A 26029-nucleotide genomic window follows, 5' to 3' on the forward strand; every position below is an offset into this window, starting at 1 on the left:
ATTGGGGGGGGGCCTCTATCCTAGTGAATCGGGGCTCACAAGTAAAATTGCTAATGGTAATTTGTTACAGTTTATTTCACTGTTTTCACATTTGGCAAAGCTTTAACATCACAATTCACTGAAAATAATTTATATAATTTATATCCCATAACCAAAAGTGTGAGCAATGAAGACATCTTTTACACTCATCTTCTACAATCTTCTACACTAATTTATGCAAAAAGTTTTTTTTTTGTTTTTTTTTTGTTTTTTTTTTGTCTAATCATTTGTAAGAAATACTATCAGAAATAAATAAAAGTAATGTAAATGTTTAGCGCACACACTAATTTGCTTAAATTCTGTCTTCGGCATTTGGCCATGATATCTAGTCCATGTCACAATGAATATCTTCCTTTTTCATCCACTGTTGGAAGAATCTTTTGGCATGGTGAATTCAAACCTGACATTGGTCACCAGTGATGTCATGACTTGGCTTATCCATGGGCTGAAGAATTTTGACATGCTCATGGGGAGGGCAGTCATAGACCTTCCACCTCCATAAGGAAAAGGATATTATGGGGCCAAGTCTAGGGTCAGGAACCAAGGAGTGACCCAAAACCATTCCTGAATCAGCTCTTGGGGATGGAGCCAACATTATCACACACTATTTCATTAAGAACCTCAATGAGGTGAGCAGCCCAAGCATTATAAGAACCCAAGAAGGGACTTATGTCCTAGCTCCACATCTTCAGATATGGCTACACACATGGTTTTCCCCCACATTGTCCAGGCACATGGACAGTTGCTCATAGGCCAGTGATACTGTGTCCAGTTCTGGCCAGGTAAGCCTGCTTTGTCAACAAAGATGCACTTGTGATGGTTTACAGCAGCTCGGTTTGTAGTTGTGACTCTGTCCATAGTAAGTGTGATTCACTCTTCTACCTTGCTGTCTATCCTGCTCCATTTTGAAAGACTGCCAGTGTTCACATGGTTTATATGGTTATTTGGTTACCAGATGTGGTTACTATGGATGGCAATTGTGTCCTGTATTTGACAGTATTGTTTTGTACATAGGCAATGTAGTGGTCTTTGTGGAAATGTTTTGGTTGTTTTGTGCAGTGGTCGTTTGACTTTTGTTTGAATCCTATTGAGGTCATACAAATCTATGGTGATTCTATACTTTTCAGTCTGCACATTCTAGGGAAAACAATGTAAAATACATACAGTATAATGACCAAATGGTTGAATGATGTTCAATTAGAACCAATGAGCATAGTGATAGTAAAAGATATTTTAACAATAGGGAAATCCTATCAAAAGTTATGCATGTATGAACATGCATGTATGTATGAACATTGTGAAAAAAGTTTTTCTAGATGTTTGTTGTACTCAGTCAGTATCAGATGTGTTACATTTGTTTACCTTTATCTTTCAATGGTGTTGAAGTGAAGATTACATATCTGTATATGCAAATTTCATCATCCTAAACTATCTTGATTGTCAAGCTCAATAAAGTCACTTATAGATTTTATTTTGAGCATAATATGTTAAAAATCCTCAAACGTTAATGTTGGGAACTAACCCATGGATAGCTGTTATGCCTAGTCTATGCAAATACATTATTTAAAAATCATACAATGTGATTTTCTGGATTTTTGTTTTAGATTCCGTCTCTCACAGTTGTTGTGTACCTATGATAAAAATGACAGACCTCTACATGCTTTGTAAGTAGGAAAACCTGCAAAATCGGCAGTGTATCAAATACTTAATCTCCCAACTGTAGCTATGGATTGTCATCTGGTTATGAGGCTGGGGCAGTCACTGTGAGCTGAGTGTTGTCTAGACTTGGTGTTGTTTGTTCTGGGTCCGGGGCCTTGATGTGTCCTGGACCACTGGGAACAGGAGGTAAACACAAGCCAGGACCTGCTACTGTCACCCCTGCCCTTCTCCCTCCCAGGCAGTACACACACACACACACACGCATAAACACACTAACCTTGTCCTTGTCGCTCCTTCCCAGGCGGTACACAAGCACACACAACATGCCCCCCACATCTTAGTTTGTCCCAGTGGCCCCCGGGGGCACATGGCCCTTTGCTCCTGGCAGTTTCATTTACTCCCTCCACTGTCAGCCCGTCACATCAGCCATTTTGATTTCCTAATTCAGGAACAAAAAATACCAAACAGCTCCAATTGTTTGTTGAACTCGATCAGTCTGCTGAAAGATCTGAGAAAATGGCTGTTTTACGGGGGGTTATCGCTTACTGCAACGTTTCTTATGTATTTGTTCATATATTTGCTGTGCTAGAAATGCTTAGAATGTTGTCATTATTTTTCCGACAGCACAATGCCTCCTGGCGACGGGGATTTGAGCCCCGGCTTGACTGACTCTCTGTTTCCTTTCTCTCTGTTTCCTTTCTCTCTGTTTCCTCTCTCTCTGTTTCCTTTCTCTCTGTATTCCTTTCCCTGGACTCCTGAATGTACGGTCAATAGAATTATGAAACAGTGTATTTGTGATATCTGCATGAAATTTTAAAGAGTCGTCATAGGATAGTTTCTTAGGAGAGCTTGATTCCTCCAGGTGAAACAGCCCCTCTTCCTGGTGGGGAATTGTGCCATAAGTACTGTCGGTAATTAAGCAAATGAAAGGTGTCACATTGGGATAAAGGCCTCCGGAGGGCTCGTATACACTCTGTGCTTAATTCTGCATAAGTTCCCTACACCAAACGGCAAAACGGAACCAAGGATAAGGGGGAATCAACCTGTAACAGGGTTGTGTTGTGTGGTGCAGTCGCTTTGTCTGCGTGTTGTTTTGTCGCTGTTTGTGTCCATGGCCTTTTGGCATTGCATGGCGTGTTTTTTGCCTGAATTAATTGCTATGTCTCTGCCACTGTATCTGCTGAGCAGTTTTCAGCCCACCCATCAATTGCTTGTTAACAGGGATACTGTACCTTGTTTTGCCTTAGGTTTTTGCTGGTTAATGAAATCAGAGAGACAGAGCGAGAGATGGAGCTCATTCTTAATTCATAATAATTGTATTTCTTGAAATAAAGACATAAAGGCAATTGTCGGAGACAACCTTGAGAAGGAAGCAGATGGGAAAAGAGTGTCTTGTCATTTTGTTTCTTTTATCTGATTGGGCCTAATTAAATTTGTACCTCCGCAATATTGGCACTGCATTGTCTTCAGACTGACTGTCCTGTCGACCAGTCATTTTTACTGGGAATTAATTAATCAAGTGACCCCAACTTTTCAGCCAAACAGTGTTTTGGTCCATTTAATTAAGTGGCCTTATCGGCTACTAGCTACACTGCTCAGAAATAAAATGCAATCATTTCAATTACTGATAGTACTGACTTTCAAATTTCAACAATTAATCTGACATATAATTAATATAAGGAAATCAGCCAATTGAAATATAGGGAACTCCTATCACCGGGAGTACAGGTATGTGTTTGTTTGTGGCGGACACCTTGCTTCGTAAAAGCGGTCAGTGTCCGGTGTGACCACTGTTTCCTTTGCATTGAGTTGATCAGGCTATTGATTGTGGCCTGTGGAATGTTGACCCACTCTCTGTGGATGTTGGCGGGAACTGACACATGTCGATCCAGAGCATCCCAGACATACTCAAGGGGTGACATGTCTGGTAAGTACGCGGGCCTTCATTTTCAGCCACCCTGTGCAGATGTTTCCGTGTGTCACCATGCTGAAATTTGAGGTGATGGCGCAGAGGAATGGCACAACAGGGGGTGTGGTACCTTCTTGTCACGGTACCTCCGTGCTTTCAAACAGCCATTAGTGAAATGCAACTTGGGTTCGTTGTCAGTGGCTTATGCCTGCTCGAACCGTGCTTCTGTTGGCAGCAGCTAAACCGAACCCCCTCGCCCACTTGAAGCCGCACAGAACAAGCTGTCTGCCGACTACCGAGTGCAGTTGATTGAGCTCACTTCTCCAGCATGCCAGAACCCATCAAAGGTGATGATTTGCCAACTGAATCGGTTTTGACGGCAAACTGCAGTCGGGTCAACACCTCGGTGAGGACGACAAGCACACAGATGAGATTCTCTGACACTGATACTCTGACAGTTTGTGCAGAGATTCTTTGATCGTGTAAACCCCCGGTTTCATCAGCTGTCTGGGTTGGCTCGTCTCCTGGGCTTGCGTGGTTACACGTGGTCTGCGGTTGTGAGAGCCGTCGGACGTCCTGGTAAATTCTCTGAAGCAACATTGGTGGTGGCTTTTGGTAGACATATTAACGTGCGGTTGTCTAGCAATAGCTTTGGTAGGTATCGCTTCAGTTAACATGCCGTGTGACATTTTGTTGTGTGACAAGTATTACTGTGCAATTGAGTGTAAGCCATGTTTTGCCCAGCACAAGATGCATCCATATTAATGATCACACTGTTTAAACAGCATCTTGATATGCCACACCTGTCAGGTTACCTGGATTGTTTTGGAAAAGATGAAATGCTGACAGCAAGGATATCTTCTCAGATCTTTCAGCTCATGAAACATGGGACCAACACTTAATATGTTGAGTTTTTATTTTTTCAGTGTATTTTATTTGACATGGTTTCCAATAAATTCAGCGATGGCTTTATGTTTTCTTTCTGACACTCTGTTTATGTTAATTCAGGACCTCTGTCGACATACGAACGGCCAATCCTGAAGTGATTTGGTTCTGGGTTCTGAGATGATTGCATGCATGATAATAGCTTACTCCAAAGAAGGAGCAGTTACTCACGGGTGTCTCCTCCGACCTTGACCGCCATGTCCTTCCCCTCCCTCCACGTCTCCTCATCCCCACCTTTCCTCCTGCCCACCTTCACCTGTCATCCTTCCCACCCCCTCCTCCCCTCCTCCCCGTCTCCTCCCCACCTGCTCCTCCTGTCCTCTTCATCCTCCCCTCTCCTTGTTTGACTTCCTGGTCTGACCGCCGGTCCGACGCTGGTACGAGCCTCCTCATCTGTTATCACAGTACGGCTGTGTCCCTCAGCTCAGCAGACAGTAACCCTGTGCAGCGGTGAACAGCCAGCCAGGCATGATGGCAGGCATCACAGAGGAACTTGTCAACGGTGTCATAGCTAAACGCTGTTCCGAGGTCTGTGACTGTGAGAAACGGCCAGCCGGAGCCCTCCAATACGATATTAAATGCAGTATATCCTTTCAATGGATTCATACAAAGTGAATTGAAAGCAGATGCCTCAGTGTTAAGAGATATGCATTAGATGGAGAAGCAGAGACGGTGCTGGTCTCAAAGGCAAAGTTGTGCGTATAAACAGGATTATTATAGAGGACGTTGGTTGGGCTTTTGAACGTGAGGATCACTGGTGGAGTTGCTTGTGCCTTTAAGCAGGATACTCTTGTAGGTGAGGTTGGTCATTGTTGCTGCCAGTGACTGGAATGAGTCGCAAAAGACCCTTAAGCTCAACACACTCGTCTCACTTTACTCAAAGATAACATAAAGGAGCCGCTATCTGACCACTGCACCTGTCTGTTCCTCTATTCCTGTCTGTACAGTTCATGTGTACTGCTATATTTATTTTAATGTATTATTTTTTTGTTCATTTGTATTTATACATATTTCAATTTTATATAATGTATGTTATTTTGTGTACTGTCTTGTCTGGCATTTGAAATGCTTTACTCGTCCTTGAAATTTAGAATAGCCAGGTGACTTGCCTGGTTAAATATTGGTTAAATAAATACAAAACTGTATTTAATGTGAGTTTGGTCATGCTTCTGACCAGGATATGGTTGTAACTGAAGTTGTAGCATGTGTTTAATTTGGGTTTGGTTGTGCCTTTAATGAAACATAAAAAATATTGTCGGTGAGGTTGGTTATGCTTTTAAATAGAATATTATTGTAGGCTAGGGTTTTCCAAAACGTATTCTGATATTTACAAAATTAATTGAATGAATGTGTGAGGGTTTGGGAAGAAATTGCTTTGAGTGATGAGTCATAATTTCAGAACAAAGCTGTGTGTGCATGTGTGTTCAGTGAAGTTACTCAGTCATCAGTGACTCACCTCAAGTGGTGTATTTGATTTTGTTCCTACAGAGCCCACCTACATCACTATGGCGCCCCCTACCTGTCAGTCACTAGAAAACTGCTCCCTGTCAGAGAAAGACTGCTTATACGGCTTCCAACTGGACCAGAACAACTGTCGCACCTGCTTCTGCAAAACACGTGAGTATTGAGCCAGTCACCATTTTCCAATGAAAAAAGAAAACAAGTGTTTCATGTAGGCTGGTGACCTCCCCGTTTAAGATTGCTTTCTTCAATTTGATTCTCAACCATGGTTCAGACTGACATTGCGCTAGGTAACGTATATTATTTCCTCTGACTGGATTAGTTTATACACAGAGGAGTGGCCCTGGGCCAATGGCATTGAGACATAATTCTCAAGCGTCTCGCTTCATCTTGTCTGTTGATGTCACCGCACTCAAAGAGCACACTAATACATCCTGAATGGATTTCTACCCATTTCTGTTATGACTTGTTGCAATAGGGATCATCATAGTTTCAATAACACTTTTGAGCCTCCACCAGCGATGACCTATTGACGCATGTACAGTACCTTCGCCACGGATCGCCGAACAGTATGTCGACTTTGCATTGCCTTCTAGCTATTAACGGACACGTGATGAGCTTGTTGTCGGTGTCCTTCGTGCAGGCGAGGAGCTGTGCGGCGCCCTGATCTCCGACTGCGCCCTGAGGTGTCCCTTCGGCATGCAGACAGATGCCCGTGGCTGTGATGTGTGCCAGTGTCGCCCCAGGCCCAAGAAGTGCAAGGCTGTGGTCTGTGACAAGGCCTGCCCATTCGGCTTCATGTGAGGAAGTGCTTCTCTCTCTGTCTTTCTCTCTATCCGTCAAGGCCCTGTTTTTCCCCTTCCCTTACTCTGCCCTTAGACAACTCCCTGTGTAGCTTCCCTTACTCTGCCCTTAGACAACTCCCTGTGTAGCTTCCCTTACTCTGCCCTTAGACAACTCCCTGTGTAGCTTCCCTTACTCTGCCCTTAAACAACTCCCTGTGTAGCTTCCCTTACTCTGCCCTTAGACAACTCCCTGTGTAGCTTCCCTTACTCTGCCCTTAGACAACTCCCTGTGTAGCTTCCCTTACTCTGCCCTTAGACAACTCCCTGTGTAGCTTCCCTTACTCTGCCCTTAGACAACTCCCTGTGTAGCTTCCCTTACTCTGCCCTTAGACAACTCCCTGTGTAGCTTCCTTTACTCTGCCCTTAGACAACTCCCTGTGTAGCTTCCCTTACTCTGCCCTTAGACAACTCCCTGTGTAGCTTCCCTTACTCTGCCCTTAGACAACTCCCTGTGTAGCTTCCCTTACTCTACCCTTAGACAACTCCCTGTGTAGCTTCACTCCCCCGGTCCTCCCTCCCATACTACCTACTCAGACACCCTTCAAAACCAACATGCTGATTCCCTGCTCTCACTTAATTATCATGTAGTTCTCACTTCCAGCGCTCCACACTTTGAAATATATAGCAATTTCAAATCTTTCGTGGGTAAATTATGCCTACTTTTCCAGTCGCTCTCTGCCGTTATCAAGCAGTAGAACTTCACAAAATCAGACAGACAGATGGCCAATTTAAATTGAAATTGCGTCTCCTGAAAATGTATGTCACAAATGTTACCTGCGTTGCCTGTTAAGCTTAAGGGATTTTTTTATTTTTTTTACTTCTAAACTGACAAATTGATTCCCTTTTTCCTTCTGCACAACTCATTTTGGCTAAACAGCCACTGCGTGTGGAGTTGACACTTTAATTAGCTTCAACCGTGTTGGCTGCGTGGCTGTTGCTGTTGCACTTCATAAAGAATAGCCTGCGATAGTGACACTGAAAGGCTAATCTTCTAACAGGATGTTTGTTTGGTTTCACCAAATGCATCCGGCCCCTGGTATCGTCGTTGTAGCCACACCACACCCCTCCCAAAAATACACTGATTGCCATTTACAACCCGAGATATGTCAGGAAAGTGATTTATTGCAGCATTCACTACGGAATCTTGTCTGCAGGTTAACAAGGTACGCACACAGGCCAATATTCACACACACACACACACACACACACCTCCTTCATTTACTGTGCAAAACAACGGCAGGTTAGAGCCCAACAAACCCCTTCTGATTTGATTAACCCAGTTTAAAATGACCAATTACCGAACCATTATGACTCAGTCTCTGGCTCCTTCTGATGAGCTTTGCAGCAGAAATATATACCTCAACATCGTATCAACCCATTTCTTGCAGTACCATAGCTGTAGAAACAGATGATCTGTGTCTGTGGTTCGGACTAACCACCAGCTACCTCGGGCTCGTCACCGCTCAGCTAAAAGATGCAATCGGACGTCTGACGTTCAGTGGCAATTACAATTAATGAAGTAATTGAGTCTTGAAGGATGTAACTTACAAATGCCTTGTTTGCTCATACGGAACTCACCCCGTTGTAACCATGAGTGGTTGTTTGGCGCCGCACGAGGGAAGCTGTTTTAGTTAGAAGAGGAAAACAAAGATTGACGGGGTGTGGCTTTAATGGCTTTTTTCTCCGGTCCCTTGTAGTAATATTTGCACACCTTCTCTTTCATAGAGCAGCTAGCAGCTTTTGCATCGGGCCCCGGGGACACCGTCTGTCTTCACTATAATCCATCTGGCCTGTATCTTAACTGTGGAGCGGAGCGACCGGCCAGTCGGCTTGCTGGGGATTATTGTGACAGAATAGTTATGGGCAGTGAGCGAAACGCCCGGGCGCTAGGCAGTGTTCCGTCCACACATTAACCTTCTCATGATGAACTTAATTCTCCCTCAACACCTGTCTGTCACAGCCAGGGATCACTCTGCTGCTGTGTGTCTGCATTGAATCAATCGTGGTTCTATCTTTTGCTCTCGCTCTCTCTCTCTCTCTCTCTCTCTCTCTAAATATCTCTTTCTTTCGGCTTGTTTCCTTTCACCGTTCATCTCTCTCTCTGTCTCTTTCTGTCTCTCTTTCTCTCAAATCTTTGTCGTGAATGAGTGTGCACGATGTGAATGCTTGCATCTAAGATTCTAATTTTAGATATCTATTTAGCCCCGTCAAAGTTCTGGCTTACCCCCTATGTGGGAGCAGCAGAGTGCTTGGTTTGAATAATTCAACATGCCGCCGTCTCCTCTCCGTACAGACTCTATTGATATTCCTCACAACTGAAATGGCCCCTGATAGCTCCTTATCACCAAACCAAATGCGGATTGCACATGATGGCTCTTCCTCGCTCCTATTATTCATGAGATAAGAGAGCAGCAGGAAAGGGAGGTGGGGAGGATGGAAGGATGAGAGGGTGGGGTGGAAAGATGAGGGGGAGGGAGGGAGGGATGGATGAAGAGAGGTGGATGGAAGGATAAGATGCAGCGATTGATGAGAGGGATTGATGGGATAGCGAGGGCAGAGGTTGGAAGGATGAGAGGGAGGGGTTAGAGGTGAGGTGGAAGGATGAGAGGGACATATGAGAGGGTTGGATGGAAGAATGAGGGGAAGATGGAAGGATGAGAGGGAGGGACAAAAGGGGAGGATGGAAGGATGAAAGGGAGGGATGGATGAGAGGGGAGGATGGTAAAATGAGGGGAACATGGAAGGATGACAGGGAGGGACAAAAGGGGAGCATGGAAGGATGAAAAGGAGGGATGGATGAGAGGGGAGGATGGTAAAATGAGGGGAACATGGAAGGATGACAGGGAGGGACAAAAGGGGAGGATGGAAGGATGAAAAGGAGGGATGGATGAGAGGGGAGGATGGAAGGATTAAAGGGAGGGATGGATGAGAGGGGAGGATGGAAGGATCAGAGGGGAGGATGGAAGGATGAGAGGGAGGGGATAGGGAACATTTGCTAGGTGAATGTTTACACAGGATAGGGAAGGGGCCCTGTGCTGTCTGGTCTGAGCAGCCAGTTAGGGAGCCAAGCATTTGTTTGATATGTCTCTATGGTCAGTCATTTGTGCCAACTGTTGACATGCACACACAATCCTTCCCAGACACATAAACACACACACACCCTTATCAATATACTTGTTTTAACTGATGATATTGGTGCTGCTTGGCATTGTCAGCTGAAACGTACCCCCTGCTTGCTATGTTTTTTTTGGCTGTTTACCTTTTACCAAAAACCATGTCATATGAATGAAACAAATGCCACTGCAAAAAGCACAGAGTTGTTGTTAACTTACTAAAGCATATTACACAAACAAGCACAGTGTTGTTGTTAACATAGTAAAACATGTTACACAAACAAGCACAGAGTTGTTGTTAACGTACTAAAGCATGTTACACAAAAAGCACAGTGTTGTTGTTAACGTACTAAAGCATGTTACACAAACAAGCACAGTGTTGTTGTTAACGTACTAAAGCATGTTACCCAAACAAGCACAGTGTTGTTGTTAACGCACTAAAGCATGTTACACAAACAAGCACAGTGTTGTTGTTAACGTACTAAAGCATGTTACACAAACAAGCACAGTGTTGTTGTTAACGTACTAAAGCATGTTACACAAACATGCACAGTGTTGTTGTTAACGTACTAAAGCATGTTACCCAAACAAGCACAGTGTTGTTGTTAACGTACTAAAGCATGTTACACAAACAAGCACAGTGTTGTTGTTAACATACTAAAGCATGTTACACAAACAAGCACAGTGTTGTTGTAAACGTACGAAAGCATGTTACACAAACAAGCACAGTGGCACACGATAAATATAACCTTTGCAGTGCTATTGTGCCATTGAATGATGATATATGAAACCATCATAGCCTAAAATTATTATTTGTACTTTAAACACACAGCCGTGCTACAGCAACCTGCATTATTTTATTTTATAACTTTTTTCTTTTTTTTTAGAGCACAATTGAATGATAAAGTATTGTGGGTCCTTTTATTCAGCCGCATTTCATGTGGTAGTAACGTTTCATTGTTTGATTTCTTTTTCATAGGCCAAAATACAAACACAGTTGGAAGCTGGTGCTTATGAAAATGAAAAAATTTTTCGGTACATTTATTTGTATTGCCGCTAAACATTTAGTTTTGCAGTCCACATAAATAACTCTTTGAATAATTCATTTGTTTAGTAGAAGTATAACTATAAGTGGCTTAGGGTGGTCCGGTTCAAACCTCCACCTTTACCATTCATCCACTTTAATAAAAGACACAACCGTCAGTAGAAGAAGAGTATTCTGCATCCTCATTACAACAACTCCCATGTTGATCATGTTGGCTATGGTTCTATGCTGTTCACGTTTCCACGCTGTGTTCACCCAACTGTCCCTGGGATATTTCACTTCTCAGTGCTTTTCCTCCATTTAAAGGGACATTTTTATGTCAATTGACACTTTTGTACTGGAATGTCCAAGTTTTCTATAGACTATAGATTTCAGATGCAGCATTGTATAGTCGCTATAAGTGAAGACCTAGGCGTATGTTCTTACCTTGTGAATTATTGTTAACTCTCTCTTTCTCACTCTGTCCTCTCACTTGTTCTCTACTCCATCAGAAAGAACAAGCATGGTTGTGATATATGTCGCTGTAAGAAGTGTCCAGAGTTACCCTGCGACAAGGCCTGTCCAATGGGCTTCCAGCAGGACAAGTTGGGTTGCCTGAAGTGCCAATGCAGAGGTGAGTGGCATCAACTGATATCAAGGAAAAAAAGAATATAGGAGTTTTTTGTTTGTTATCATAATAATTATTCATATTTATTCGAAGACTCACTCCTCTGAATGGTTAGAGATGATCCAATCACTGACAAATTTGTATGGTTGTAACACCCCTCGTTTTATCGCCACCGAATCGCCTGCGATGGAAGGAGTCATAGACTAAAGTATGTAGCAGTAAAATATCTGTTTGTGTCATCAGGCAAACTCCATAGTACTTTTGACCTGGGCCCTCTAACCATAAAGGTATTGTTGCTATTATGCTTTTCAAACCCACCTGTTGGTTAACCAAGGGGCATTTCTCCAAAGATCTATTATTAATAGTCCTTTTGTGTTCTGAAGTGATTAGCGCTAAATAATTAACTGCCTTTGAAATATTCACAAATGAGTGACCGTAACTCGCTTTAAATGTTTTAATCTGTATCCCTTTAGAATATTGTTAAGAATCTCAGACAGAATTTTAATCACGGTCAGTTTTTTTATTGCCCATTACTCCAGAAAGCCAGTCAGTGATTGGTTGGTCTATGCTCCTGTAAACCTGTCAGTGATTGGTTGGTCCTTGCTCGTGTAAACCAGTCAGTGATTGGTCAGGCTAACTGTCCTTTACAATGTAAGGGAAATGATAAGATTATGCTATTAAGGTCTCTATAAGCTGTCCTCACTTCTCTATCTCCCTTCCAGATCCGAGCTCCTCTTCTGTGGCCCCAGCAGTGAAGAAGGCTTCCTGTCTTTCCATGGATGGAAGACGGCACAACAACGGGGAGAACTGGCATGACGGCTGCCGGGACTGCTACTGCCACAGCGGCAGAGAGATGTGTGCCCTCATCTCCTGCCCTGTGCCAGCCTGCGACAGCCCTGCCATCTGGCCTGGACAGTGCTGCCCGTCCTGCCCAGGTAGGCAACCCAAAACCACTCAAATAAGGAGAGAATTGTGTACTCGGTAGTTAGCATCCACTGAGCAAAGGACGTTAAAAAGATGTTGAAAAGACATCTTTCAAAAGATAAAAACATGGAGACCACCTGAAATGACACTTAAAAACACATTCACATATTCGCTTCATCTAATGTAATGTACAGTAATCAAATCATAATTTATGGTGGTATACAGAATCTCACATAAGTGAGTACACCCCTCACATTTTTGTAAATATTTGAGTATATCTTTTCGTGTGACTGAAGAAACACTGAAGAAATGACACTTTGCTACAATTTAAAGTAGTGAGTGTAGAGCTTGTATAACAGTGTAAATTTGCTGTCCCTTCAAAATAACTCAAAACACAGCCATTAATGTGCAAACCACTGGCAACAAAAGTGAGTACACCCCTAAGTGAAAATGTCCAAATTGGGCCTAATTAGCCATTTTCCCTCCCCTGTGTCATGTGACTCGTTAGTGTTACAAGGTCTCAGGTGTGAATTGGAAGCAGGGGTGTAAAATTTGGTATCATCGGTCTCACACTCCCTCATACTGGTCACTGGAAGTTCAACATGGCAAAGTGCTCTTCCAGGGGAGCTACAGTTCATTGAAGGAATCATGAATGCCAACATGTACTGTGACATACCGAAGCAGAGCATGTTGCCCACACTTCGGAGACTGGGCCGCAGGGGTGTACTCACTACTCACTTTTGTTGCCAGTGGTTTAGACATTAATAGATGTGTGTTGTGTTTTGAGCAAATGTACACTGTTATACAAGCTGTACACTCACTACTTTACATTTTACCAAAATGTCATTTCTTCAGTATTGTCACATGAAAAGATATACTCAAATATTTGCAAAAATGTGAGGCGTGTACTCACTTTTTTGAGATATTGTTTATTCTATACTATATACTGTATTTTTTAGCTAAGGTAGCGCTAAGTCAAGGCCAGGGATTTTTGGACACGGGGGGTGCCGATCACTTGTGTGCCGCGGTTGGGAATCGACACATTCCTAAATCATTCCCACGGATGTTAATAGGGGTGCTAGGCTTAGTCTTGGCCTGGCGCGGCCAATGCCCGGTGCAGTAACTGAAAAGCTGAAAAGAGACATTTTGGCTACCTGTTTTCTCTACCTGTTGCCTCTATGGCGTTGGTGCTTTAGTTAAGTGTTCAAACGTTCGTAACCAGCTGATGAACGTAGAGGCAGATTCAGACTAGTTCTACGTTGTAGTATCTTTTGAGGTGTCCAACCACGCATAAGATACCCAGTGCTACTGCCTCTGCACACTCATCAGCTTACGTCTTCTGCGGTATAGCAGGTAAAAAAGGTTGCGCTAGCTATTGGTTTGAGCAATACATCAGATTGGCAAATTGGTTGTGTAGACAGTATATCTTCCAGACGACCTAGGCTGAAAGTCTGAAAAAAAAAAGATTTTGCTAATATTCCCATTCTTGACGTTACTGAGTAAATGTTGTTAATACTGTACAGCTGTTTTCATAGTTTTTCACCTTTGACCCTGTGCTCTTTTGTCCATCCTACTCCTTCAGAGGAGCCTAGCTCCCACAAACCAGACCTGGGAGACTCGTCGGTTTGTCTGGCCCCAGGAGGCGAGTACTTTGTGGAGGGGGAGACGTGGAACATTGACGCCTGCACCCAGTGCACCTGTCACAGTGGGCGTGTCCTGTGTGAGACAGAGGTGTGCCCGCCCCTGCTCTGCCCAAGCCCAATCAGAACGCAAGACTCCTGCTGCCCTCACTGCCCAGGTGCGTTTGTATAGGAAGTTGCAAGTTGGCTTTAAATCACTATTGACCTTGAACCTCAATGCTCTGGAGTCTGTCTGGAAAGTATGTATGATCAATTATTTTATAATAAAGAGCAGCAGCGTCATTGCTTTACTTGAAAATAGCAGAAGCCCGAAGGTAGTGGTTATTAGAAATGTGGATAATGTCTCAAGGTTGTCTTGATTGAACTGAGGAAATTATACTGTGTCCGCCACTATTTATTTTACCCTTGGTAAACATGAGTAAAAAAGGATATACAGTATCTCACAAAAGTGAGTACACCCCTTACATTTTTGTAAATATTTGATTTTATCTTTTCATATGACAACACTGAAGAAATGACACTTTGCTACAATGTAAAGTAGTGAGTGTACAGCTTGTGTAACAGTGTACATTTGCTCAAAATAACACAACACACATCTATTAATGTCTAAACCACTGGCAACAAAAGTGAAAATGTCCAAATTGGGCCCTATTAGCCATTTTCCCTCTCAGGTGTCATGTGACTCATTAGTGTTACAAGGTCTCAGGTGTGAATAGGGAGAAGCTGTGTTAAATTTGGTGTTATCGCTCTCACACTACCTCATACTGGTCACTGGAAGTTCAACATGGCAAAGTGTCATTTCTTCAGGGTTGTCACATGAAAAGATATAATCAAATATTTGCATAAATGTGAGGGGTGTACTCACTTTTGTGAGATACTGTGAAACAAATCATCATAGTTTTAGCTTGATCAAACTCTATAATAATTTGGGAAATAACCTTTAATTTAAGGTTATTGCTACTGCCATGGATCACAGTTGGAGATTTGCAGACGTTCTTAGGGTCACCATGGCTCCAAAACTATAGTTAGACGCCACCTCCCTGCTAACAAGTTATTTGGATCACCAGAACAAAGCTACTCTCATCAGTATATATCTGTACGCCAGTGAAACAGGAAGTTTTGGACAACCACTTAAAAGTTTCTATTGAAATAAATATTCATACTGAAGATGCTCCTATTAGTTGTGGTTTCTAAGAATATCTATTTAAAAAATTGTCCAGTGTAGCTCAGTTGGTAGAGCATGGCACAAAAAATGTTGGAGGTTTTGGGTTCGATACTCATTGGGGACCAGGTTGAAAATGTGTGCAATTACTGTAAGTCGCTCTGTACAGTGCATATAAGAAGTCTACACACTGTTAAAATGCCAGGTTTTTGTATTGTAAAAGACAGAGACAAAGATAAAACATGTCAGAACATTTTCCACTTTTAATGTGACCTATAATGTGAACAATTCAATTGAAAAACAAACTGAAATCTTCAAGGGGTAAAATAAAAAATTAAAACCTTACTATAACCTGGTTGCATGAGTGTGCACACCCTTTTATAACTGGGGATGTGGCTGTGTTCAGAATTAACCAATCACATTCAAACTCATGTTAAATCAAAGTCATTACACACCTGCCATCATTTAAAGTTTAATCACAAATAAAGTTCAGCTGTTCTAGTCGGATTTTCTTAGTTGCATCTCAGAGCAAAAGCCAAAAAGCTTCAGTGGGATCTCATTGTTGAAAGATATCAGTCCGGAGAAGGGTACGAAATAAGTAGATATACCATGGAACACAGTGAAGACCGTCATCATCAAGTGGAGAAAATATGCCACAACAGAGACATTACCAAGAACTGGATGTCCCTCCAAAATGTATGAAAATATGAGACAAAAACTGGTCAGGGAAGCTTCCAAGAGGCCTAGAGCAACATTAAAGGAACTGCAGGAATTTCTGGCAAGTATTACTTGTGACAACAATCTCCAGTATTCTTCATATGAATGGGCTATAGGGTATGGTGGCAAGACTGAAGCCTTTTCTTATAAACAAAAAGATCCAAGCCCGGCTGAAGTTTGCAAAAACAAACATCAAGTCCCCCAAAAGCATGTGGGAATATGGTTTATGGTCTGATGAAACCAAGGTTGAACTTGTTGGCCATAATTCCAAAAGGTATGTTTGGTGCAAAAACAACACTGCACATCACCCAAAGGATACCGTACCCACAGTGAAGCATTGTGGTGGCAGCATCATGCTTTGGGGCTGTTTTTCTTCAGCTGGAACCGGGGCCTTAGTCAGGAGGGAATTATGTCAGGAGGGAATTATGAACAGTTCCAAATACCATGCAATTTTGGCACAAAAACTTCAGGCGTCCGTTAGAAAGCTGAAGATGAAGAGGAAGTTCACATTTTAGCACAACAACAACCCAAAGCACACATCCAAATCCACAAATGCATGGCTTCATCCGAAGATGATTAACGTTTTGGAATGGCCCAGACCTGAATCCAGTTGAACATCTGTGGGGTGATCTGAAGAGGGCTGTGCACAGGAGATGTCCTCGCGATCTGACAGATTTGGAGCGCTCTTGCAAAGAAGAGTGGGCAAATATTGCCACGTCAAGATGTGCCATGCTAATAGATTACCACCTAAAAAGACAGAGTTTTGTAATAAAATCAAAAGGTGCTTCAACAAAGTGTTAGTTTAAGGGTGTGCACACTTATGCAACCAGGTTATTATGAATGTTATTCTTTTTCTCAAAGATTTCAGTTTTTCAATTGAATTGTTCATGTTATAGGTCACATGAAAGTTGGAAAAAGTTCTGACATGATTTATCTTTGTCTCATTCTTTTACATTACAAGAACCTGCCATTTTAACAGGGGTGTGTAGACTTTTTATATCCACTGTATAAGGGTGTCAACTAACCTAACTGACTGAAATGAAAATGTAGAAAGATATCAATATAGATAAATATACAATTTAAATGTTTTACCTCAGATTTGATATTTCTAGAATGTGTTAATGTATGATCAAGCTGACAAATAACAAAGACATGTATTTACAGCCATGTTTTTTCCAAAGGTGCCAATAATTATGTAGGGCATCGTAGCTGCACAGAGCTGTCATTGAACAAGATGCTATAATAGTGTTTACATTTTGCTTTGGCACCTTTTGCACAACAACAAACCAGAATTAATAACCAAACGGGTATGCCAGAAAGAACGGAAGAGGCTGGGACAGAACAACAGTGACACAGCGAGAGGAGCGAAATGAAAGTTTGTTTCTGATGGGTAAACAGCTGGGGAAATATACCACTGATCGGAGCCCAAATTCAAACGCTGTGGAGAGAAGAAGAAAGTAACAAAATAATAAAAATGTGCATTATGCATAAGTCAGGGAGCATGACATGAATAGTGCATTGGAAAACGGAGACACGGCCAGCCAAGCCAAACGTGAAACAGACAGCAGTGCTTTAGGCTTTTGTCACCGTAAAACACGGCATCAGAGCACAGGGATGCCTTAAAGGGAACCAACACATCTCACGTGGATAGTTTGTTTGTTTACTTCTCTTAGACTGTTTATTTGAGATGTTTGAGCTGAATTAACCAAAGACGCCACGTGAACGTCATCAATATTTTAAGCACTGGGTATTATTCTGGTCAGATGATGTAGTGTTTGGCTGCTCTGGTGGATTTAAAAGTTATAATCCACCAAGTATAACTGTAATAGTAATTCATTTGTAGCCCAAACAGCTCAGTGCTCTCTGTCAGTTTTTCATGTTACCTTATAAGACAAATTCGATCTGATATCAGAATGAATCATTGGTATTGCCCTGAGTGCCCCACAAATATGTTTTTTTACAAAACTGACTGTAAGGACCAAATCATTTGGGCTACAAAAAAATTGCTACAGTTATACTTGGTAGATTATTCTGGATGAATTCATGTTCTTTTTTTCTCTGTGATGCACACAAGCTTCAGAGGAGCTGACTGAAGATAGGCAAGTCTTTTGGAATTTCAGTGCAGGGTTCCAGTAACTAAGCACGGAACATTGGTGCCTAAAGAATAATAATAACAACTTTTACCTGCAACAAAATCTTAACTTGGTGGTTGTGTGCTTACATCAGTATGTGTACACAAACACTATATATTGTAACAAATATGTTGTTGTTTCTTTCGGGGGAGGGGCCAGGGGAACATGTTCATCTTGGAAATGGGTTACCGATTTCACCACTATACGGAGGTTAGGGTTAGGGTTAGGGTTAGGCAAGGTTCAAATAATCCAGCCGCACGTGTCACTCTCCAACAGCCTTCTGGGTAGCAGTGCAGACTTGCGGTTGTAGTATTTCCGAGTGTCGGTCTATGCTCACGGGCGAGGCAGATTGCAGGCTTTGGCTAAAACCAAGTAGTCAGGTAATGCTCTGTGTCAGAAGTCAGAGGGCAGTTAGGGGTTAATAAAAGTTCATACACGAAGTACTTACAAGTAACAGTCGAGACATTTATGACCTTTCAACTGTTCAAACCTGTCGAGTGTCATTTCTGATTTGTGGATTCAAATGGAGCGTTTCAAACCTCTCTCTTCTTTACAGATGAACCTCTCACTCCCCGGTCTCCTACTAATGACAGCATGCCCAGCTACTGCCGGAACGACGAGGGGGACATCTTCCTGGCAGCGGAATCCTGGAAACCCAACACCTGCTCCAGCTGTGTGTGTCTGGACGGACAGATCAGCTGCTTCTCGGAATCCTGTCCTCCCGTAGGCTGCGTCAGGCCCGTTCTGCGCAAGGGACAGTGCTGCCCCTACTGCCTAGGTATGCTGCACAGACACACTGCTGGGCAAAAAAAAATGTGGAGATAACCAGAGGGTGCACACGACACACGGATGGAGAGTGTACGGTTTGCCTAACCAGCCAGATAAGATGGTGTGTTTGCACACCATTGTTCGAAACCGCTAACGTAGCTATCGCTTGTGGGAAATTGTATTACATCCCATTGATCACTATCAGCGCGTCGGGGCTTTCGCGCGCTCTGCGTATGTACTGGAAAAACAATCGTCCGTATGTTTGCCTGCCTCAGAGGTTGATTCTGTTTGATCTTCTCCTTCGCGTCTTCCGGCAGATGCCACCCCGCGGGCCGTGTGCCACTTCAATGGGAAGACGTATGCGGACGAGGAGCGCTGGGACATAGACAGCTGCACCCACTGCTACTGCCTTCAGGGACAGACACTTTGCTCCACTGTCAGTTGCCCTGCCTTGCCCTGCCGCCAGCCCATTATAGTTGATGGGAGCTGCTGCCCCATGTGTTCAGGTTGGTGCGGGAGCCTGTAAGGAACTCCTTCTCTTCAAACACACACACACACACACACACAACCTCGCAAAATATTTTTAAAACCTTGTCATCAGTTAACTGCGCGGACGATCGAAGAGATCAGACAGCCCCCCATTGTTGATTATTATACGTACCTCAGGTATTTTTTCTGTTGACTCCAATCTTCGACCTCTTATTGAGGAGGACAAGCACAGCAAATTCGCCTTCATTAAGACTAATCATTTGAAACGAGCGATTAAAGTTTGTCTGGGTTGTGTGGTAAATTAGCATGCCCTGCTAAGGCTAGCTAATAACATTGATCATACTCAGTGTTTTCCGTGTCAGTGCTCGGCCCCGGGTAGATGAGATACAGCAGCAGTGTCATTAGCTGGTGAGCTCTGAGCAGCGCAGGGAACTCTGCTGACCCTGATTCCCACCCACTGGGTTCAACACTATTCAAAATCCCCTTGATTAAGCTTGTCTGGCATAAAGGTAACATCAGCTTGCCGAAAGTCTGGATTCCTACCACCTGGCACTCTAGGCATCCGGACAAGAGTGAGGCAGGGAAGTAGTTTTAAGAAAACAAAGCCTGTTTAAACTAGGTTTTCTGCACCGCCCCCCGTAATTACGTGCCGTGGTAGTGGAGTCCAACAGTAGTTTGTAGAAGAGAGCTAATGAATATGAATTATTGAATCCGTCGATCTAATCTGGATGATGTCAAATGAAAAATGTCCCTTTTTAGAGCTCGCTCAGCGCTCGCTCTTCATTTCAACGCCCCTACTGAGAATTCCTCTCTCTCTACGCCACCTTACCCTGTGTCATTCCCCCTCTCCTCGCCTAACCACGTTTTTCCGTGTCATGCTACCTTATAGAGATGTATGCTCCAGCCCCCACCAACGTGCCCATCGAGAAGACCGACCGACAAGGAGATAGGAAGCCGTTCCAGCCTGCCTGGCCGACACGCAGTGAGAATGACATCATGCCACAGTTCAGAGGTCAGACTTTTAAATCCAACACTTACTGCCTTGTCATGCTGAAACCAAATAAACGACCCAATACATACACACACACACACACAGTTATAATGTCCCCTCTGCACTGAGCTGGCTGCTAAGTGTATCTACACAGGTCTACATGTACCTGTTCAGCTCCCCACCTGAAGACTGCGGTTTTCTTTTAACACAAAAAGCTTAAAGGCAGGGTTAAACATTTAGCCCAAATTAGTAATGACTGCAAATGGACACTGTCAGTTACATGTATGAATTAATTCAGTGTTGTGTTTGATACTAAGTCTAATAGCTTCAGGTTTTTTCTTCTCGTTCTTAAGGTTAACTGTTCAGTATAAGAAAACCCTGTGTTGTAGAATAATGCTGAAACACCAATGATACAGATGTTTTTATAGTTTCATAATTTTTCTGTGCTGGCTCTGTCACAGGGGACTTTGGTAGTCTTCAAATGCCATATCTGGATGGGAAGACTCCTGTGCCCAGTGAGGATGCCACACTGCATTCTGTGGCCTGGGTTGCCCTGCCCGTCATCATGATGCTGTTCACTGTTACAGCTCTGCTCTACATCAACCAGAAGAAACAGTGGATTCCCGTGCTCTGCTATCGCACCCCGACTAAGGTAGGGGGAGACATAACCCACGTTCATTTTGGTTTCTGTGCTGGCTGCTTGGTGGACTGGCCGTCTGGCAATTCTGGCCAGTGCCAGATGGGCAAGACCTTTTTTTTTCCATTAAGTGGGTTAATTTGTCTGGTGACCTATGGGCAGGTTAAAATGATGTATGTTTAATGTTTTACATTTTCTATTATAGGTTAACGGCTATGTCAGTTTCAAAATCCAAATACGCTCCACAAGCTTTAGCCCCCTCTGGTCTAAAGCAATAGAGAATATAACATGTTCCTCTCATGGAGATGCACACTTCATAAATGCTTACACTTCTTTATATAGATTTAATTTAGTAAAACATACTTATACTATGAAACTGATGTATAACACTGCCAAGCAATACAATATACAACAGCTCTGATATAAATACGTCTCTCATCTATTGGGAGATCTGTGGGGATAACTGACTCTGTGTGTCTGTGTGTCTGTGTGTCTGTGTCTCTGTGTGTGTGGGTGTATGTGTGTGTGTGTGTGTGTATTCTGTAGCCCACTTGTCTCAACAACCAGCTGGTGTATGTGGACTGCCAGAAAGGCACCAAGGTGCAAGTGGACAGTTCCCAGCGTACGCTCCGGATCGCCGACCCTGACTCCAGATACAGCGGTTACTACAGCATGCAGAAACAGAACAACCTGAACAACCTGCAGGCCGACAACTTCTACCAGACTCAGTGAGACTGAAATCAGCCTCGCCTTTTGTCCAGTACTCAGCAGTCAGCAAGCAGCCAAAACCAGAGAGAGCACATTACTACAGTACCGCCACACAGGTAGAGCAACTATTAATGATCGCAGACGGACAGACAAACCTATATGGAGAGAAAAGAGCTAGCTAAGTTCACGCCAAACGATGACAAAAAAAGAACAGACAGACGAATCTCCACAAGATAACATACCAAACAAAATAAAATAATGATGATTTAAAACTATAGCTAACACAATGGGAGAACCAGAATCTAGAATTTTCCTAGATTATTAATATACTTTTTTTGCGAGTGTTACAAGCGTGTTTGGTGTGTGTGTGTGTTTGGGGGTGTGTGTGTATGTGTGTATGTTTGTGTGTGTGTTTCTGTGCGTTGTGGAGGCATGCGTTCCGAGTGACTTGAGCGAATGAGCGAGTAAGTGAAGTTAGATAAGCATCTTTAGGATTAGGACAAACATTCCTGCTTCCTTGAAAAAGGCTTCTGAAGAGCTAAACAGAATAATCCAAGCTAGTGTTTGCTGTTGAACACTGAACTTTTAGAACCAAAGCTCCACTGACTTTCAAATAAAAACCACACTATGTAAGAGATGCTGGAGGAATGATGTGGTCTGTCTGTCTGAGCTGAGCCATGGCAGGACGGACTGCCTATTCTACTGTAGGTGGCACTCAGCTGAAAGAGAGAGGTCTGATACCGTAGACCCTCATCACAAACTCAACTGAGCACCCCACTCAGGTCTGTTCAACCTGGACTAGTCCTCTCTTCTTTCCTTCCTCTGTTCCTCCCCCCCTTTGAAATCGTCTCAACTGGTCTATCTTCTCGTTTGCCGTGGAACGTCCCCTATTAGAAAGGAGGTGGAAAGGAAGATGAAGAAGCATCACTCACTCCATCACCAAGCTGTTGTTCTCACCGGGTCTGTCGTTTGGACTGATGTACATCCGTTTCTTTTCCTTTGACTTGTATGATATGTTCTATTCTTGGTCACTTTCAAATCTTCATCATCTTTTTGCAAAATGTGTTTCACATCAAAGGGCAGGTTGACTCTGACTTTCAAACACTCCAAACAATTGTGTATTTTTTTGGGATATAGAATAAAGGGGTTCAGGTTAATAAAGGCAGGATGAGGCTAGTGGAGTTCTTGAGGATTTTGGGATATGCTATACAAGTGCTGCTTTTCTGCTTTGTTTCTGTAATCCCTGTTTTCCATTGAGTCAGACACATACACGGAGTGACTCTTACACTCATTTAGGAAACACTGAGATAAGCCTACAAGGAAACATAGAATCAAAGAATATGTTCAAATGTCTGTGTTCTTTCTGGGGGTCTCTAATGACAAGCTACAGTAAAGTAGCTCTTTGATATTTTTCCCCTCCTTTTGTTTTGTTTACTGGCTGTGAGACTAACAGTCCCCCCTTCTGGAGGTTGTTACATCACCTAATATTACCCAAGCACCTTTGTGTTCTTTTATTCTTTGCAAAAATTGGTTTCAAACATTATGGGAACACTTATGTACATATTACTGCTAGAAATGAAAAATACATGGACTATTGTGTGACTATACTGTATGTGTTTATTGTACATGCATGTATGTACGTGTTTCAACATACATGCATGCACACCTGATTTTTTTTCTTCACATGTACATTTCTCAATTAATTTTCTATTGAATGTATTTATGATTGAGAAAAATAGATTTTATCTAATAATGGAAAACACGATGAGAACAAGCATTCCATTTGCATTGCTTGTTTGAAAAAAGTAATAAAGAGGAGTGATAGAGACAGGACAGAAAAAAAGATTCATCTCATTGTCTTTTTTTTCTCATTCATTTGATGGCAGTTTAATATTTTTTTTTTATGTTCGATTGGTCTGTGAGTTCCTAACGTATTTGAGTCAATCTGCTTCCCTGAATGAAGCAAAGTCCAAAATGCCTACCGTGTAATGACAAGTGAGTTTTGAGCAGAGCAGTGCCAGGTTCTCTCAATCTTGTATTCTTCTCTTTCATTCATCGCTTCTGATGTCAAAACTACTGGATAGTGGGTGGACATAAGCTCTGGGAGAGATGGAGGGATGAAGGAAGGGAGGGGTAGTAGTCGACTTGTGATAGTTTGTCTTGGGTGTATCTTAATCTGTCTGATAAAAATAAGTAGAATCATACATCTTGGCACTTTTATATAGAAAAAAAACTTTTTTGGTGTGTTTTTTTAAACAAATACTTTTTATTGAAAAAGTTGCCCTTAGTTTTTTTTTGTAGCCCTGTGAGACCCAGTGTTACCATTAGGTTCAATGTTTTTGTCTGAATTTCACCTACAAAACCATGTGTAATTTAAAGATGCATTCCAGGATATTAAACTCACCAGATTTGTATGATATGTTATGAATTTGATTCGGTTGTGTTGTATTGTGTGTTTTTTTGCAGGTTGTAACATATCATGTGAAATGGGTGATGTAGTATACAATACAATTGTATGATGTGGTACACAAAACAAACGGGGACCCGTTGAGCACCACTTTAATGGCTACACAATGATATTATGCATAATTAACACTCTGGAGTGCATCTTTAATTAAACTGTATGCTTGTGTGTTTAATGTAAAGTGTAAAAATAAGATACTAGTAATAATGCAAAAAATTGCATATTACTCTATACAGGCAGTACATTTCTGTTTATAGGAGAGAATTTAAAAAAAAATCTGTCAGAAAATAATATGTACCTATCAAACGACAAGCGTCAGTTACTGTTTTGATAGGTAGATATTTTTCTTGCCTGTTTCCTTCATATTAAAAACTTGCTCAAAGCAACTGAATAACCAACAGGTACCACATGGGAATGATTCTAACATCATATGCAGTTTTATCATCAGGAAATAAACCAAATTTGTGAAACCTAAATTCAGAATTCACGTATGTTGAGATGATAGTTATTGATTTGATTAAGGATTAACAAGATATATTGCACTTGCATCACATGAACTGAGTTATTTTTTGATTTTGCTGTAGGTTGCAGGACTTGACTCTACAATTCACGGTCGCATAAAGTCCTACTTAAGGATATGCAGCTTATTCTCAATGGGTCTTACAGGGTGAAATCTTTGTATTTTTCAGTGCATCCTCCAAGTATTGTTCTAAATACTTGAGTTTCACTTGCCAAAACAAAAAGAAACAAAAAACATGGTTGCAAAGAAAGAGAGAAAAAAAGATTTAATTTATTGTGTTAAATGACCGAAATAATTTATTAATGAGCAAGACAATTGAAAATGAACATTATAGGAGCTGAAAGGACGATGCAGCTGAAATTGTACATCTGTTTTGGTGTTGTGTTGGTCTCTCAAAGAGCGTTTAAATAAGGTTGTAATTTAGGTAGGTGGAGAAGTTGGAGGATCACAAGCTTCCTCATCTTTTGTCAGGGTTTTTGTTCACATGTGGACCTGCCATAGCCTGTTCCCAGAAGTGTTTATGTTGTCTTGCCAACTCCTACATGGTCATTGTCACACAGTTTGACTGTCACACAGTGTTACTGTGAACACAGAAGTTGACTAGCTGAACAACAAACAAATCTGGGGTTTAGGCTTAATATGCCTTGTCCAAAAGCCTGACAATTTGGTGAGCTTCTTCCAGTTATGCCCTTTGAGATGCGAGTGATATCTCTCTGTCCCCATTCTTTCTGTTATTTTTTTCCAATTTTATTCACACAACTACCAATCCCCTTTAGAGTCTGTATATTACTGGTGTTTCATGCTTATGTAAAAAGAAAAAAAACTATGTTGATACTGATGATGATATTGCAAAAACAAGATTTATAAAGAGGATAGATGAAGATTTGACTCTGAATTTCATGTAGCACAGCAGATTCTTTTGCAAGTTTATGTATTATTTTTGTTTTTTTCTTTGCAGCACAATAAATACTTTGAAAACAGATGCATGAGCCTCTTCAATGCGATTATTGTTAGCATTAATAGTACCGGTGTTGTCATTGTTACCTCTCAGGGGATTTGGGAAGTCACAGTGATTTCTGCTTGAGCAATTTTTCCATTTTCCGCTTGAGGCAGAAATCTCTGTTTGTTCTGATGAAGACCAGAAGATAAATAGATTTTTTTTTTCAAGAGGCACAAAAACATGTTTCCTTCCACCTACAGCACTTTGAAAAGACACCAACAGGTCAACCCTCACACTAGGGCTGAATGCAATGG

The 26029-nt window shown here is 42.1% G+C and overlaps 1 protein-coding gene across 1 annotated transcript in view; it reads left to right on the top strand.

The window, feature by feature from the left end:
- crim1 (cysteine rich transmembrane BMP regulator 1 (chordin-like)) overlaps positions 1–25757 on the top strand; it is a 106340-nt gene extending 80583 nt beyond the window's left edge. Inside the window, exons 8-17 of the mRNA XM_010878657.3 lie at positions 6041–6169; positions 6657–6813; positions 11508–11629; positions 12346–12558; positions 14130–14345; positions 18755–18976; positions 19284–19472; positions 20345–20467; positions 20908–21098; positions 21630–25757. Of these exons, the coding sequence (XP_010876959.1) occupies positions 6041–6169; positions 6657–6813; positions 11508–11629; positions 12346–12558; positions 14130–14345; positions 18755–18976; positions 19284–19472; positions 20345–20467; positions 20908–21098; positions 21630–21815 (1748 nt within the window). The 3' untranslated portion in view covers positions 21816–25757. The remainder of the gene's footprint in view (positions 1–6040; positions 6170–6656; positions 6814–11507; positions 11630–12345; positions 12559–14129; positions 14346–18754; positions 18977–19283; positions 19473–20344; positions 20468–20907; positions 21099–21629) is intronic.
- The last annotated feature ends 272 nt before the right edge of the window (positions 25758–26029 follow it).

The sequence above is a fragment of the Esox lucius genome, chromosome 15 (assembly GCF_011004845.1).
Source record: "Esox lucius isolate fEsoLuc1 chromosome 15, fEsoLuc1.pri, whole genome shotgun sequence".
Taxonomy (NCBI): Eukaryota; Metazoa; Chordata; class Actinopteri; order Esociformes; family Esocidae; genus Esox; species Esox lucius.